The sequence below is a fragment of the Accipiter gentilis genome, chromosome 4 (assembly GCF_929443795.1).
Source record: "Accipiter gentilis chromosome 4, bAccGen1.1, whole genome shotgun sequence".
NCBI lineage: Eukaryota > Metazoa > Chordata > Aves > Accipitriformes > Accipitridae > Astur > Astur gentilis.
In genome coordinates this window covers 25,187,927-25,200,772 of record NC_064883.1, presented here as the reverse complement: position 1 = coordinate 25,200,772, position 12,846 = coordinate 25,187,927, and the positions used below count along the sequence as shown (strand labels likewise).

Here is a 12,846-nt window from a genome sequence, read left to right as displayed (position 1 = left end):
AAGAAGAAGGAAGGGTTTTGGCTTCCAAGGTGGCCATTGTTCGGAGACCAGCTGGGCATCTGTCTGCTGTGGGGAGTGGTGTGTGATTGCCTTTGTTTTTCTTGGGGTTCCCCCGCCTCTTTTCTTCACCTATTAAACTGTCTTTATCTCCACCCCCAAATTTTCTCATTTTTGTTCTTCCTGTTTTCTCCCCCATCCCACTGGGGGTGAGGAGGCTGATCAAGCAGCTGGGTGGGTGCTTGGCTGCTGGCCAGGTTCAACCCACCACCCTTCCCCATCCTGAACATGTTCTTATTTGCTGTCTGCCAAGTCTGAGACATCTTCCTGGACTAAAGAATCACAGCCAGTAGCAGAGAATAACTGCAGAGCAATTATTGGAGAAAGCTGCGTCTCTTCCCGTTGCTGCCATACCATCCTGCATGGCGCGCTGCAGTCAAGGATGCACCAGAGAGGAGAAACGCTCCATGCAGCCTGTCTTCCCCTTGCAGTTCACGTAATCCACCACAGGGAGACAGCTGCAATACGTCTCTGAAAAAGAAACAGGCCGAAAATGTCAGACTGAGGAGTTTGTGTGGAAACTATCACACACCACTGTGCAGAGATTTGGCTGCTATGGACTTGCCCTTTTCTGAAGCGATGAGTTTGGTTGCTGCAGCCAGAAGCCCAGAAGCAGCTTTTACCTCTGGCCAGTTCATGGGCCTGGGAATGACCTTGGACTGGGTTGTGAGGGGGCCGGTTAGCAAGAGGGTTGCTGCCCTTACTGCAGAAGGGAACTGTGGAATGAAGGATGCAATATGCTGTAGAAAGAGAGAAGGGTCCTGCGGTTAAGGTAGGTCTACACCATGTTGGACAACTGGATTTTTTTCTTGCTTGTGGTATAGCTTTCCTGGCCGAGGCTGGGAATTTCACTTGAACTGTGCTTTGCATTGGTGCCCCGAATGTCTGAGCTCCATTTTGTGGGAACGTGATCTGAGATCCAGACTGGGAAAGTACCTGGACCTGAAATCAGTAAGTGCCTTAAAAGTACACAGTGCTTAACTGACCTCACACCAGACCCTTGAGGTTAGCTTCCACTTCTGAGCTTGACTGCTCTGCTCCATGGCCCCATGTGTGAAACAGGGCTGATAATACCCCACCTCTCGCAGGGGTGTTGCAAAGAACCTTGAAGAACAGCAGAGGCTACCCTAGAGGAAATTGAAAATTCAGGCTCTTTAAAGCAGATAAATAAATAAACTAGGGGAACACACACACAGGAGGTCTGAAAATGCTTTAGCAGTGAGTGGTGGTGATTCCTGAAGTGCTGTTGGGTACGTGCACTGAATGAGACAAGGTCCATGAACTTGCAGCTGAAATCTGTAGCATTATGCATGAGCACAAAGGCACCAAATGAAGATTGAAGATGTAATTTTAGTTTTGGCACTTTCTAGTTCTGCATGCGTGACTGCACTCAAGCAAATGTCTCTTAGAGCAGTTTATTGTATGCAAATGACTTTAAAATTTGCAGTCATATCCAGGCTTTCCTTCCCCTATGGAAGGAATTGCGACTAAAATCTCCAACACTTACCTGCCATTACGGCACCAGTGAGATTCTCTGTCCAGCCACTCAGCTGCTCATCCTCTCCAAATGTGGGAATTTATATCCCCTGGGCACCTCCCTTTCCACCAGTGTGCCCCAGCAGGACACGATCTCCACGCAGCACGGGTCCTCCGTGATTGCCGCCAACAGCCCTATGACAGGGACATCAACCACAAGTCTCTCCATGCTCCATGGGTGCCTAAAGGTGATTGAGAGTCTACAGGATATGTTTTAATTGACTAACAGTAGAACAGAGCAGTCCCAAAGTGCCCAGTAACCCACTTACATGTGGGATTTTGCACCTGCAAATCAGTCTTTGAGCGTGAGCCCTGTAAGTGCTCTAATCACAGGCAGCACTGGGCACCCTGTCTGCTGTGGTGACATTTGGGAGGTTTCACACTGGGCTAGGATGAGAGGTTTCCTATAAGCAGTTTTCCGAAGGTCTTGGTTCCTTGGGTGCTTTCAGGGCTTTGCATGAGGTGCCCAGATGCCTGACAGTGTGGTGCAGCTTGGTGCCATGGGGTAGCACCCTGCAGCCCGAGGCACAGCGATGCCACCACCCTGCCACCACTGCTGAGGGTCGGCTTTCCACCATACTGCCGTCAGACCTCATCCAGTGTCCTGAGTTCTTTAAACCTCACGTGTCAACCAAGCTTTCAGGACCTCAGAGCAGACTTGCAGCTGTTTCCTCCGTACAGGTACTCCCACTGAGCACAGTCTGCCAGCAGCGAAAGCACCGGTCATTTACAGATGTAACAGCCAAAAAGAGCCGTCGCAGGGAGGGGAAGAGAGAAGGCAAGAGAGTCTTTGGCTGGGGCAGAACTGTGAGCACTCTTTGTGAGCCAAAAAAAGTATGCTCAACACTGAAACACTAGAGATGGAAAGAAAGGAAGGAAAAGAGAGGAGAGGAAACATGGAACTACTACCATTACCTTGAATGAACACTGAATGCAGTTCATACTTGCTGAAGAACTCCAGTTTGCATTCACTCATTTCACAAAAACTATATGACTGAAAGCTTACAGGAAGCAGGCTTTACAGAAGGAGTGATGCAGAACAGAGTAGCTACTTCTGTGGGGCAAGAGCTGTGCTGAGGTTTTGACTGTGTTTTAATCTGAGAATTATCTTGCTCTGCAGAAGAAAAGAAAGTTTAAGTGCTCGCAGAGGACTTCAACCTTTCACTTCTGCCTCCTGGAAGGTTATGGTAGGCCACATGGGAGTTTTCTTTTCCCCATTCTGCTGCACTTCGGCTGATGTTCAGCAGAGAACACTGAGCAATGGTGGCTCTCCTTTTTTAAAGGAGTTTAAATGCTGGAATCAAGTCAGCAGTAATGCAAAGTAAGGCTGGAGCGTGTCCAGAGAAGGGCAACCAAGTTGGCAAAGAGCCCAGAGCACAAGTCTTATGAGTAGCAGATGAGGGAACTGGGGTTGTTTAATCTGGGCAAAAGGAGGCTGAGGGGAGACCTTATCACTCTCTACAACTACCTGAAAGGAGGTTGTAGTGAGGTGGGTGCTGGTCTCTTCTGTCAGGTGGCTGGAAATAGGACAAGAGGAAATGGCCTCAAGTTGTGGCAGGGGAGGTTTAGAGTGGATATTAAGAAAAATTTCTTTACTGACAGGGTTGTCAGGTATTGGAACATGCTGCCCAGGGAAGTGGTTGAGTCACCATCCCTGGAGGCATTCAAAAAGCATGTAGACAAGGCACTTTAGAACATGGTTGATGGTTGGACTTGATGATCTTAAAGGTCTTTTCCAACCTAAATGATTCTACTCTTTCTACACATTCCCTTTGAATACCTCTCCTAACCCCCACTCCATCTGAAGCCTTCATTTAGCTTCTGTAATACAGACAAGCCTTTGGGAACTAGTCTTTCCTGGAAAATGAAGTCAACGCACCAAGTCAGCTGTTAACTTTGCAAAGGTGCTGTTTCAGATAAGGGCTCCAGTGAACTATTTCACAGCTACTTAACTAGAACTGTTTTAAGGCATTTGGGGCATTCTTAGCTCTTAGTAACTGGGTTAGCTAGTATAAGGAAGCAAGATTAATTTTTATTAGCTTGAAGTATCATATTTTATTCAAGTGATAAGAAATATCATAATACATTATGCATCTGCCAGTTATAGTCCATTTTAGTTGGTTCCAAAACCTAAGCAATAAATGAGTAAGACAGTTTATCTAGTTAAACTGAAAAAAACAGCATTCCACACAACCAGTACTAGAGATGTCAACCGTATAGCAATTCCAGCATTACCTTGTTATGGCTTTCCAGAAAGTCATGAAGTTAACAAATTAGAACACATCAAGAGCCATTTTCCAAAGATTTATTGAAGTAGCGACAGGTTGCTCATACTGTGCTGGAAAAAGCAGTTTTATTGAATTCAGATACTTAAAAACAGTATTGCAGCACAAGATATTGCTATTTGTAAACTAGACTCCATTGTAAACTCTAATCCTTCAGGGAGAGTCAGTTTGCAAGATCTAAGACCTATTTCCTAGCATAATAATCTTGCGCTCATGGAAAAACTGCAGAAAGGCACTTGAAAGCTGTTTCTTCCTTTAAGACATGGACTTTTTAAATCATGCTGGTAAGAATTTCTCCTGCATTAATAAGTATGCATCTTCACTTCAGCTTTACTCCAAGTCATCATGATGCTGGGAAGTTTCATTAATAACCTGTTGAAAAACAGAGACACTTGTATTAAGTTTTAGGAGTAAGATTGTTGGGGTTTTTAGAGTTAGAGTTGGAATATGCAGTACCACAAAAACATGAACAAATGGGTATCGATTCTCACTTGTTAATGAGAAGTTCTGGTTGGTAAATAGTGTGCAAAAACCATTTAAGCTTTATTGGCTTAGTCTGAAAACAGTATCTTGTCCCAAACAAGTACCTCTGTTTACTGCCACATGTTTTCCTCAGGTGATGTGAGGAATCTTTTGAGAACTTGCTTACTCAGCTGAACTTAAATACTCACTACACAGGTAACTGTCAGCCACTTAAGGACCATCAGATGAATTTTGTGATCATTTCCACAGAAGCCTGTTTGCTACATCTGTATGTTCAGCCATGCAGCCTGGACTGCCAGATGCTGTTCCACTCCATACTTACTACCACCATATACAGGCTGCACTGACCAGTAGACAAACTTAAGAGTATTTTAAGGTAAGCAGCTGTGATAGAAATAAAATCAAAAGTTACCACCAACCTGTCCATCTCTAGTTTCGACAGTCTTAATTAGAAGTGTCCTCTTTGAGTGAGTGTCAACCATCGGCTGAGACTCAATGTTGGTTTCTGCAGAAGAAAATGTATTATCAATAATCTAGAAGTGCCTCCTCAAAGAAATGTCATGTAATTGATTTTAGTGTCTACTTTCAGAATCCTAGTTTAGTATATGAAGACCCCATTTAGCCTATGAAGTCTCCTGCTCTTAATAAGCTTATCTTCTCTATTTTCTCCCTGTTCCCCTGAAGGTACCTTCAGCAGGCTTGTAAACCCATCACTCACTATGTACAGATATTTAAAAAATATCTGTGCCCAGAAACAAAGTAGCTCCTCCCATCCAAGGTTAAATAATTGCAAATAGTCCGGTTATCTATAGAAAAACATTCACACGCAACTCCATTTATACAAGTTCAAATACTAGAGGAAAAAGGAACTATCCAGGACCATTTTGCTAATGATAGAACAGCCATCTAAATTGAAGTAGCAGAAACAGCTTACCTCTCAGGTTCAAGGAAGCAAAGGTTGGAATAGGCATGTTAATCCTGAAGGAAAAAAAGAAATGGATGAAGTCAGACATGGGTATAGAGTGTCTTCTAGTAACTGCTGTTTAGAGAAGTGCCTGCACATGATTTTTACCTGCTCTCTTCACCCTCCAGCAGTTTTCTGTAGGTGGCAATCTCAATATCAAGAGCCATCTTTACATTCAGCAGGTCCTGGTACTCGCGGAGATGGCGAGCCATTTCTTCCTTCATGTTCTGAATCTCATCCTGGAGGCGGCCAATAGTGTCTTGGTAGTTAGCAGCTTCAACAGCAAAATTCTCCTCCATTTCACGCATTTGGCGCTCCAGGGATTCATTCTGGAAGAGAATAATGAAGTTGAGCACTGCTGCAATTCAGCCACTCTTCCCCACCCTCAAATTTTTAACAAAGGGAAGTTTAGTTACATTAGCATCCTTTCTGAAAATGCCCAGACACATCCCAAATTTGTCATCTCTTTATCTTCCCCTTGCAAATTCAAGGTGGGTTATTCTGCTACTTTGTCTGAGGTGTGCCATGTATTTGTTCTAGCAGGTGGCAAAGCAATCCATTACAGTAAGTCTTAACACACACAATACAAGTCAGCAGGCAGGCAGACCTCAGTGAGGGGATTTGCAGGTGTACTATACACTGTTAAATCCATTTCAAGCCAGCCTTTAAGGCAGTCGGTTCTAGCAGCAGCAAGATTTGCACCTCCAGCTTTCTTTATAGCTTCAGCTGTACCTGACAGACAAGCCATAAACACTTCCAGAAAGTGTTACATAAACAGTGAATATTATAGCAAGAGGACAAACTCAGTGTTTATACCTTCAGGAAGACTAGTTCAGTACATCAATCTAACCAGTGCACTGTAGTCCATGCAGGCAAACTGAGCCCATAGCGTCCTTTTCAAAAAGTACTAATATGCTGCTGTATTGCATGGGAGATAGCTGCATTCACATCTATTATCAACAATTAAACTGCAGTGCAGTGCAGTGCTTAAAGCTGCAAATGTAAGAATGTCCCAACAACTGCTGTCTTATACTTACGCTTCCCTTAAGGGCATCAACTTCACAGGTGAGAGACTGAATCTGTCTGCGGTATTCATTAGCTTCTTGTTTGGCCTGGCGCAGGGCATCATTGTTCCTATTAGCAGCTTCAGAGAGATCTGCAAACTGTGGAAATCCCCAGTTTGGTTAGCCTAACACTCCAACAGAAATGGTGTAACAGACTTTTTTTGGACACAGCATTTGAGGGCAACTGAAGCCATTACAAGCCTTAACACCTAAACCACTTAAATATTAGCATTACTCTTAAAATGCCTTTCTATTTTAATTGTTAAATTGGAATTCATAGTTAAACCTTTCATATTTGTTTTCCCACCCCGTATGTTTCCCATCTTTTCATCATTTTTTCACCAATTCATTCACTCCTTTCTCCAGTATTTCATCCAACATCTGCTTCCAGGTACAAGCACGGGAAAGTCTCCAAGTATGAACCCATTACTTTGACGCTGTACTCATGGCACAATAATGTTTTCAGCTGTACTCTTCCCAGACTAGGAGTTTAAAGAAGACCCTGCGCCATGGCTGTGTTCGTGTCCAGTAGAGAGACAGAGGGAACACCATGTGCTACAGCAAAGCTGTTATGTACAGTTAGTTCGGGTGCCTGATGCATCTGAACAGATTTGACTTACTTTGGACTTGTACCACTCTTCAGCTTCCTGAAGATTCTTAGCAGCAACGCTTTCATACTGTTGGCGAACATCACGCAGGGCAGCAGTAAGATCAGGCTTAGAAACATCCATATCAATTTGGATGTGCTGTTCCTGGAGTTGGGCCTGCAGTTCTCGGATTTCCTTAGAAAGAAGCAGACACTTAGTGTTATTACACAACAACATATAGAATGTACACAGGTGGGGACTCTGGGCCAGAACCAGTGAAGAGCTTCCTTACTCGCTAGATCACCAGCATCTAATCACAGACCCAATTATTCAGCTTACCTCATCATGAAGCTTCTTCAAGAAGACAATTTCCTCTTGCAGGGACTCAACTTTGCGCTCAAGATCAAGACGTGCCAGAGAGGCATTGTCGACATCCTGACCAGAGAGAAGAATGATTAGCAATCTTACAAAACTGATGTAGAAAAGTCTTTTAAGGCAAGTTCAGTAGCATACAGACTGATCCTACATCTGAGCTTTTTGGCAAGACAATATGAAATAAAGAGCTGCGAAAAACACCTTTTTGCCACCTCCTACCCTAGCCTCAGCCACTGCTATATGCACCTTTAGTGTGATTTTGGAAACTATACAGCATATGTAGATTACTTCATCTTTGCCAATGTATTGCTAAGCATGATCAAGAGCACACAGATCATGGTGGGTATAAATTCTGCTTGAAGATGAAGTGGGTACTTGGGTCAGAAGCCAGCAATAAGCTCTTTTAGCTTGACTACACTGAAAAAGAGTTAGTCTTGCAATTTGCAAACTTCTTTTTTTCCAGTAGGGCTTAAAAGTGCAACCCATGTGCCTACATGCCTATCAGTGGGCTTAGTTTCTTGTTTATTTCTTATGGACTCCTTGGTGATCAATCACAGAGCACTTTGGGTCCACAGACCACAGCCTGAAAGCATACTTGTAAAGCTAGTGAGGTACATATAGGAACTGCAAGCATTTACTTCTCCAAGTGGTTGAACAGATCTCCCTTGAGAAAAAGAAGGTATAAGCATAAACACAAATCGAGTTAATCATCATCGGCTACACCCTCACAGCAGCTGGCAAAGACTACACCTTTTGCTGGACGGAGATAGTATTAATCAACAGCAAAAATTCATTTAAGGCATAACAGAAGATATACCACGAATGTTACATGGAGCAGCTTGAATTAGTTCAAAAACATAACTTAAGACGAAACATTGATTGGTAACTTCTTACATTTTAAATGTGCAAGGCAATTCATTTGCAAAGGGGATGATTGTTCCTTTCATACTAGTTACATACACGCTGCATGCTTATGTTCACACAGTATTAACATATCAGGTTTTCACAGCTTACGTTAAAGCTATTTTGGATTGCCCGAAGCATAAGCATTCCTAATCAGCAGTTCTCACTATTATGGCACCTTTGAAATAAGGAGTGTTTTCTTTAGACTCCTAGAAAGCCACTCCTTGCATCACTCCTACTCTGGAGTAAGGTTCTTGCTCCAAAAGAATTATTCTGTTTTCTTTATCCAGCAGAACATCCCTTCGATGTGTTATTCCATAACTTTATCAATTCCAGTTTTACACCCACACAGGTCACATCAGCTCTATTTTTCATTTCAGAGAAAGAATTCCTTAATTCATTTGTTCCCCCCCCCCCCCCCAAAAAAAAAAAAAAAAATTGAAGATCATTCTGGAAGGAAATTACATGGCTATGACACAACATGTTTATACAATTAGACAGACATCCAAAGAGTTTCTAATGGATTTTACTGAAATCTGCATCCTAAAGACTAATTTTTTCAGGACAACTGAACAGCTACAGGATTTTTAGGAACTTATAATAAACTGAAAGCATCTTAAATTGAAATCACTTGAATATATGGTATGTATTTTACTATATACGTTATCATTAAGTTAGGAGTGAAGAATCAGTGTACCTACATTTCCTAGGTGTATGGAAAACCACATAAATAAGCTACCTGTAGCCTGAGCAAACAAAGTGTAAGGCATGCATACATGCAACTGGACTACACATTGATTTTTATCTTAGGAGATTCTTTAATGCCAGTCACATAGTTTGCAGGATTGAGCATCCATGTTTACTTCACACAAACCTCATGTTAGCCAGGAGCAGCCCTGTTAGTCTTGTCATAGGTCCAGGACCTATTCCTTGCTGCCACAGCAGCTGGCAAAGCTGCAGTAAATAACTTTCTCACTAATTGTGATGCTTGTTTTGTCCCAAAGGAAAGAACTCTCTGAACCCCTAGGTTTATTTTATGTAGTACACCCCTCAGCATATGAGTAAAATCTCATCTTTGTTCAGGAGAATAATTAAATTAAAACTCAGTACATAAAAGTTGAACAGTCTCTAAAGCAGGCAGCTTTTGGAAATACAAAGTTTAAGTTCAATTATTTGTTCACTTTCTTTAAAATACTGAAGTATACAACTGCTCCATCAAGTAAAAAGTAAATTTGATGCTACATCAGAACAGTAAGTATCTGCTGAAATGTTCCAAATCCATGTATACAACTTTCCGGTGCACGAATACAATGGTTTAATAAAAAGCTGTGCATTTCTTTACAATGGGAAGCACAACAGGATGTTTCAACTTCAGTGTTCTGTGAAAGTAATTTCACTTGCAGGAGAACAATACTTATACTGAAACAGATTTAGTTTTCACAACCTGCATGTTAAGCCCACCCTTTCACAGTAAGGAAAATTTAGATATTACTATTGTTCAAATCAAACACACTAGCATGCACCAGTTATGTTGCGAGTGGATTTAGTGTAGTGTTTCCACAGACAATGATTTGCACTTCTTATCCATAACTACACCTCAGGAGATTAAATGGATCCAGTTCTGACTGTACTGCACACACAGATCTGCTGGAGGCTGAGCTCCTGAACAACCCCTTTGCACAGTGGAGAGAAAAGCGGGATAATGAATGTGGGATATGCACAAAGCCAAGTTCACTTAAAAGCCTAGAACCTTCAAAAAGTTTAATTGGTTTGAAATAGAGGTAGACATGCCTTGAAGTGCACCAGTTAAGTATGAAAGATCATTTTAAAAGCCAGCCTTAAGTCAAAGGATCCTTCAACTGAATTCAGCAATGAATCAGAATAGATTAGGTTCTCTAAAACTTAAGTTAAATGCTTCTGCATGGAACTTCACACTACATTAAATTAGCTTAGCACTCAGAAAAAAACAGAAGCTGAAGTTAAGGCAGTATCTCAAACTGTTCTGTTTCAAACTTCTGTCCCCAGAACGTCAGCAGAGACTCTGAATTCCCAGACTCTGAATGGGAGTAGGTATCTTGGTTTCCACATGTTATCTCACACCTGCTCTCCTTCAGAGACTATAAATATACTGTAATCAAAAGCCTTGCCCCGGGAAACACTGACAATCAAGTGATTATTTCCTGAATGGTGACATCTACTAATGACTGTGAAGAGCTTTGGGATGAAATCAGCCTGTGCCCCGCTGCGTAGAGATAAGGGCAGTAACTTCCAGCCAGGAGGAATGCTAGCAATGCTGTTTCACACCAGCAGTTTTAGGGAAGAGACCTTGTTTTGAGAAGGCACATTCCTAACTACCTTCTAGTCCAAACAAGGCTTAATCCAAGTCGAAAAAGTTGAAAGCTGGTTTTGCACCAAGTGAAAACCTGAGCTTAACACTTTTTGAGCGCTGTTTGCACAGTTGGTTCTGGCTGTCATGTAGGTTTTAGTTTATCTGGATAACATCGTAGCACTTTACAGAGACTATAACTCTAACACAACTTGTTTCCTATGTTAACATCTTTGTTCACGGAGGATTAAATTCTATGTTCTTAAGGGACATCCAGAGGAGGCAGACTTGACTGCTGTGACCTCACCCCAAGGAACAAATCGTCTACTTCTTGTCAGCAGACAACACCCATATGAAAAATTTTAGATTTGGAACTGCTGTCCAGTAACGCACTGACCGAAGTGATTCATTAAAAAGGAGCTCTGTTTTGTGTAAAAACCGGACCATACGCACGATAGACACTTTTGGCCAGAAGTATGCCCGCACCATTACACATTTAGTAAGAATGCAGCCCACTGCGCCCTCCCCTCCGACACAAAGGGATCTATTATTTCAATCTGCTGCCACCACACTTGCCATAAAGCCTGTATCTGCATTCCACGGTGAATCCCATAGAAACCATTAATACCCTTCAGCCAAGCGAGCAGATGGGCCCCCTTTCACTTTTATTGGATCGGAAAGCGATTCCACGTCGGAGCGCTTTTTGTAAACCAGGCTAGACTTGGATAAAGCAAGACAATGGTTCCCCCCCCCCCCCCGCCCCTCCCTTCAGACCGCAGCATCCCCCTAAAGAAAACAAGAAGGGTTTGCGTGAGAACCGACGGAATTCCTTTGTGCGAGGAAAGCAAACTCCTACAGCCCCATCCTCCCGTCCCAGGCACCACCGCCCACCGCCGGCTCTCCTCTGCTACCGCTCCCTCCCTCCGGCCCCCGCAAACCTGTCTGAAGGACTGCAGGGTGTTCTCGGCCTCTTCCCGCTGCAGCATCTCCTCTTGCAACCTGGAAGGGGCGAGACAGCGCTGAGGAGGGAGCTGGGGGTCCCGTCCCCGTCCCCGTCCCCCCCCCCAGCCCAGCTCGGGGTGCCCAGGGGCTGCCTCCGCGCCGGCAGCCCGAAGGAGCCCGCCCTCCCCTCGCACACTCACTTCTCCCTCAGCCGCATGATGTCGTCGGCGAGGTTGTCCCGCTCCACTTCCACGCGTGCCTTGTCGTTGGTGAGCTGGTCCACCTGCCGGCGCAGCTCCCGCATCTCCTCCTCGTAGAGGTCGCCCAGGCGGGACGTGCCCTTGCCCTTGAGCTGCTCCAGCTCGGCCAGCAGGATCTTGTTCTGCTGCTCCAGGAACCGCACCTTGTCGATGTAGTTGGCGAAGCGGTCGTTGAGCTCCTGCAGCTCCACCTTCTCGTTGGTGCGGTTCGCCTTGAACTCCGTGTTGATGGCGTCGGCCAGGGAGAAGTCCACGGAGTCGTGGAGCCGCATGGGCGGCATGCTGCTCCGCAGCCGCACCGACGTCGCCTTGGTGGCGTACATGCCGCCGGGCGAGGCGGACACGTACCGGGCGGTGCTGGGCCGCAGGGAGCTGCCCAGCGAGTAGCGGCTGCTGGAGGTGATGTAGCGGGTGCCGGTGCTGGGGCGGCTGCCCCCGCCGAACATGCGGCGGTACGAGGAGTTCTTAGTGCTGATGCTCATGGCGGCGGCGGCGCGGGCTTTGTAATCCGGGAGCGGAGCGGAGCGGGGCGGCTCAAGTGCGCGGCGGGAGAAGAAGAGCGGCGGCCTCGCCCCGGGCCCCTTCTTATGAGGGGACACCGCCCGCCGCCGGGCCCGCCCCGCCAATCACCGCCCCGCCCGCCGCCCGCCGCCAATCGCCGCGCCGCCCGCCGCCGCCGCCGCCGCCGCCGCCGCGCCTCGCCCCGCGGGGAGGGGGCGGCGGCCGGTGGGCCGCGCGGAGCGGCGAGGGGAGGGCGGGGGCGCTGCGGCCCGCCGCCACCGCGGCGGACACAAAGGCGGGCGTGAGGGGCGGGGAGGGGAAGGGCGGCGGAGAGAGCGGAGCGGGGCGGGCAGCACCCCTGCCTCCCCCGGACGGCACGGCGCGGCCGAGCCCCGAGGGCCGGCGGATTTCTCCCCGGGGCTGCGGGCGGGAGGGAGGGCAGCCGCCGAGGCAGGGAGGGAGGGAGGGAGGGGGCGGCGGCGGCGGCGGGGCGGTGGCCCGCAGGTGGGGGCGCGGGGGGAACCCCGGCCCGGCGCGGCCGGGGATGGCGGGGGTGAGAGCAG

General features: G+C 46.2%; 1 protein-coding gene across 1 annotated transcript; it reads right to left on the bottom strand.

Moving 5' to 3' along the window:
• Positions 1 to 3,883: 3,883 nt before the first annotated feature.
• VIM (vimentin) lies at positions 3,884 to 12,362 on the bottom strand. Its single transcript, XM_049798270.1, has 9 exons — positions 11,723 to 12,362; positions 11,519 to 11,579; positions 7,316 to 7,411; positions 7,010 to 7,171; positions 6,363 to 6,488; positions 5,434 to 5,654; positions 5,296 to 5,339; positions 4,781 to 4,866; positions 3,884 to 4,250 (listed from the first exon to the last, which is right to left on the bottom strand). Exons 1-9 carry the CDS (start codon positions 12,262 to 12,264, stop codon positions 4,209 to 4,211), a joined length of 1,380 nt encoding a protein of 459 aa, XP_049654227.1. The 5' UTR covers positions 12,265 to 12,362; the 3' UTR covers positions 3,884 to 4,208.
• Between the last annotated feature and the right edge of the window lie 484 nt (positions 12,363 to 12,846).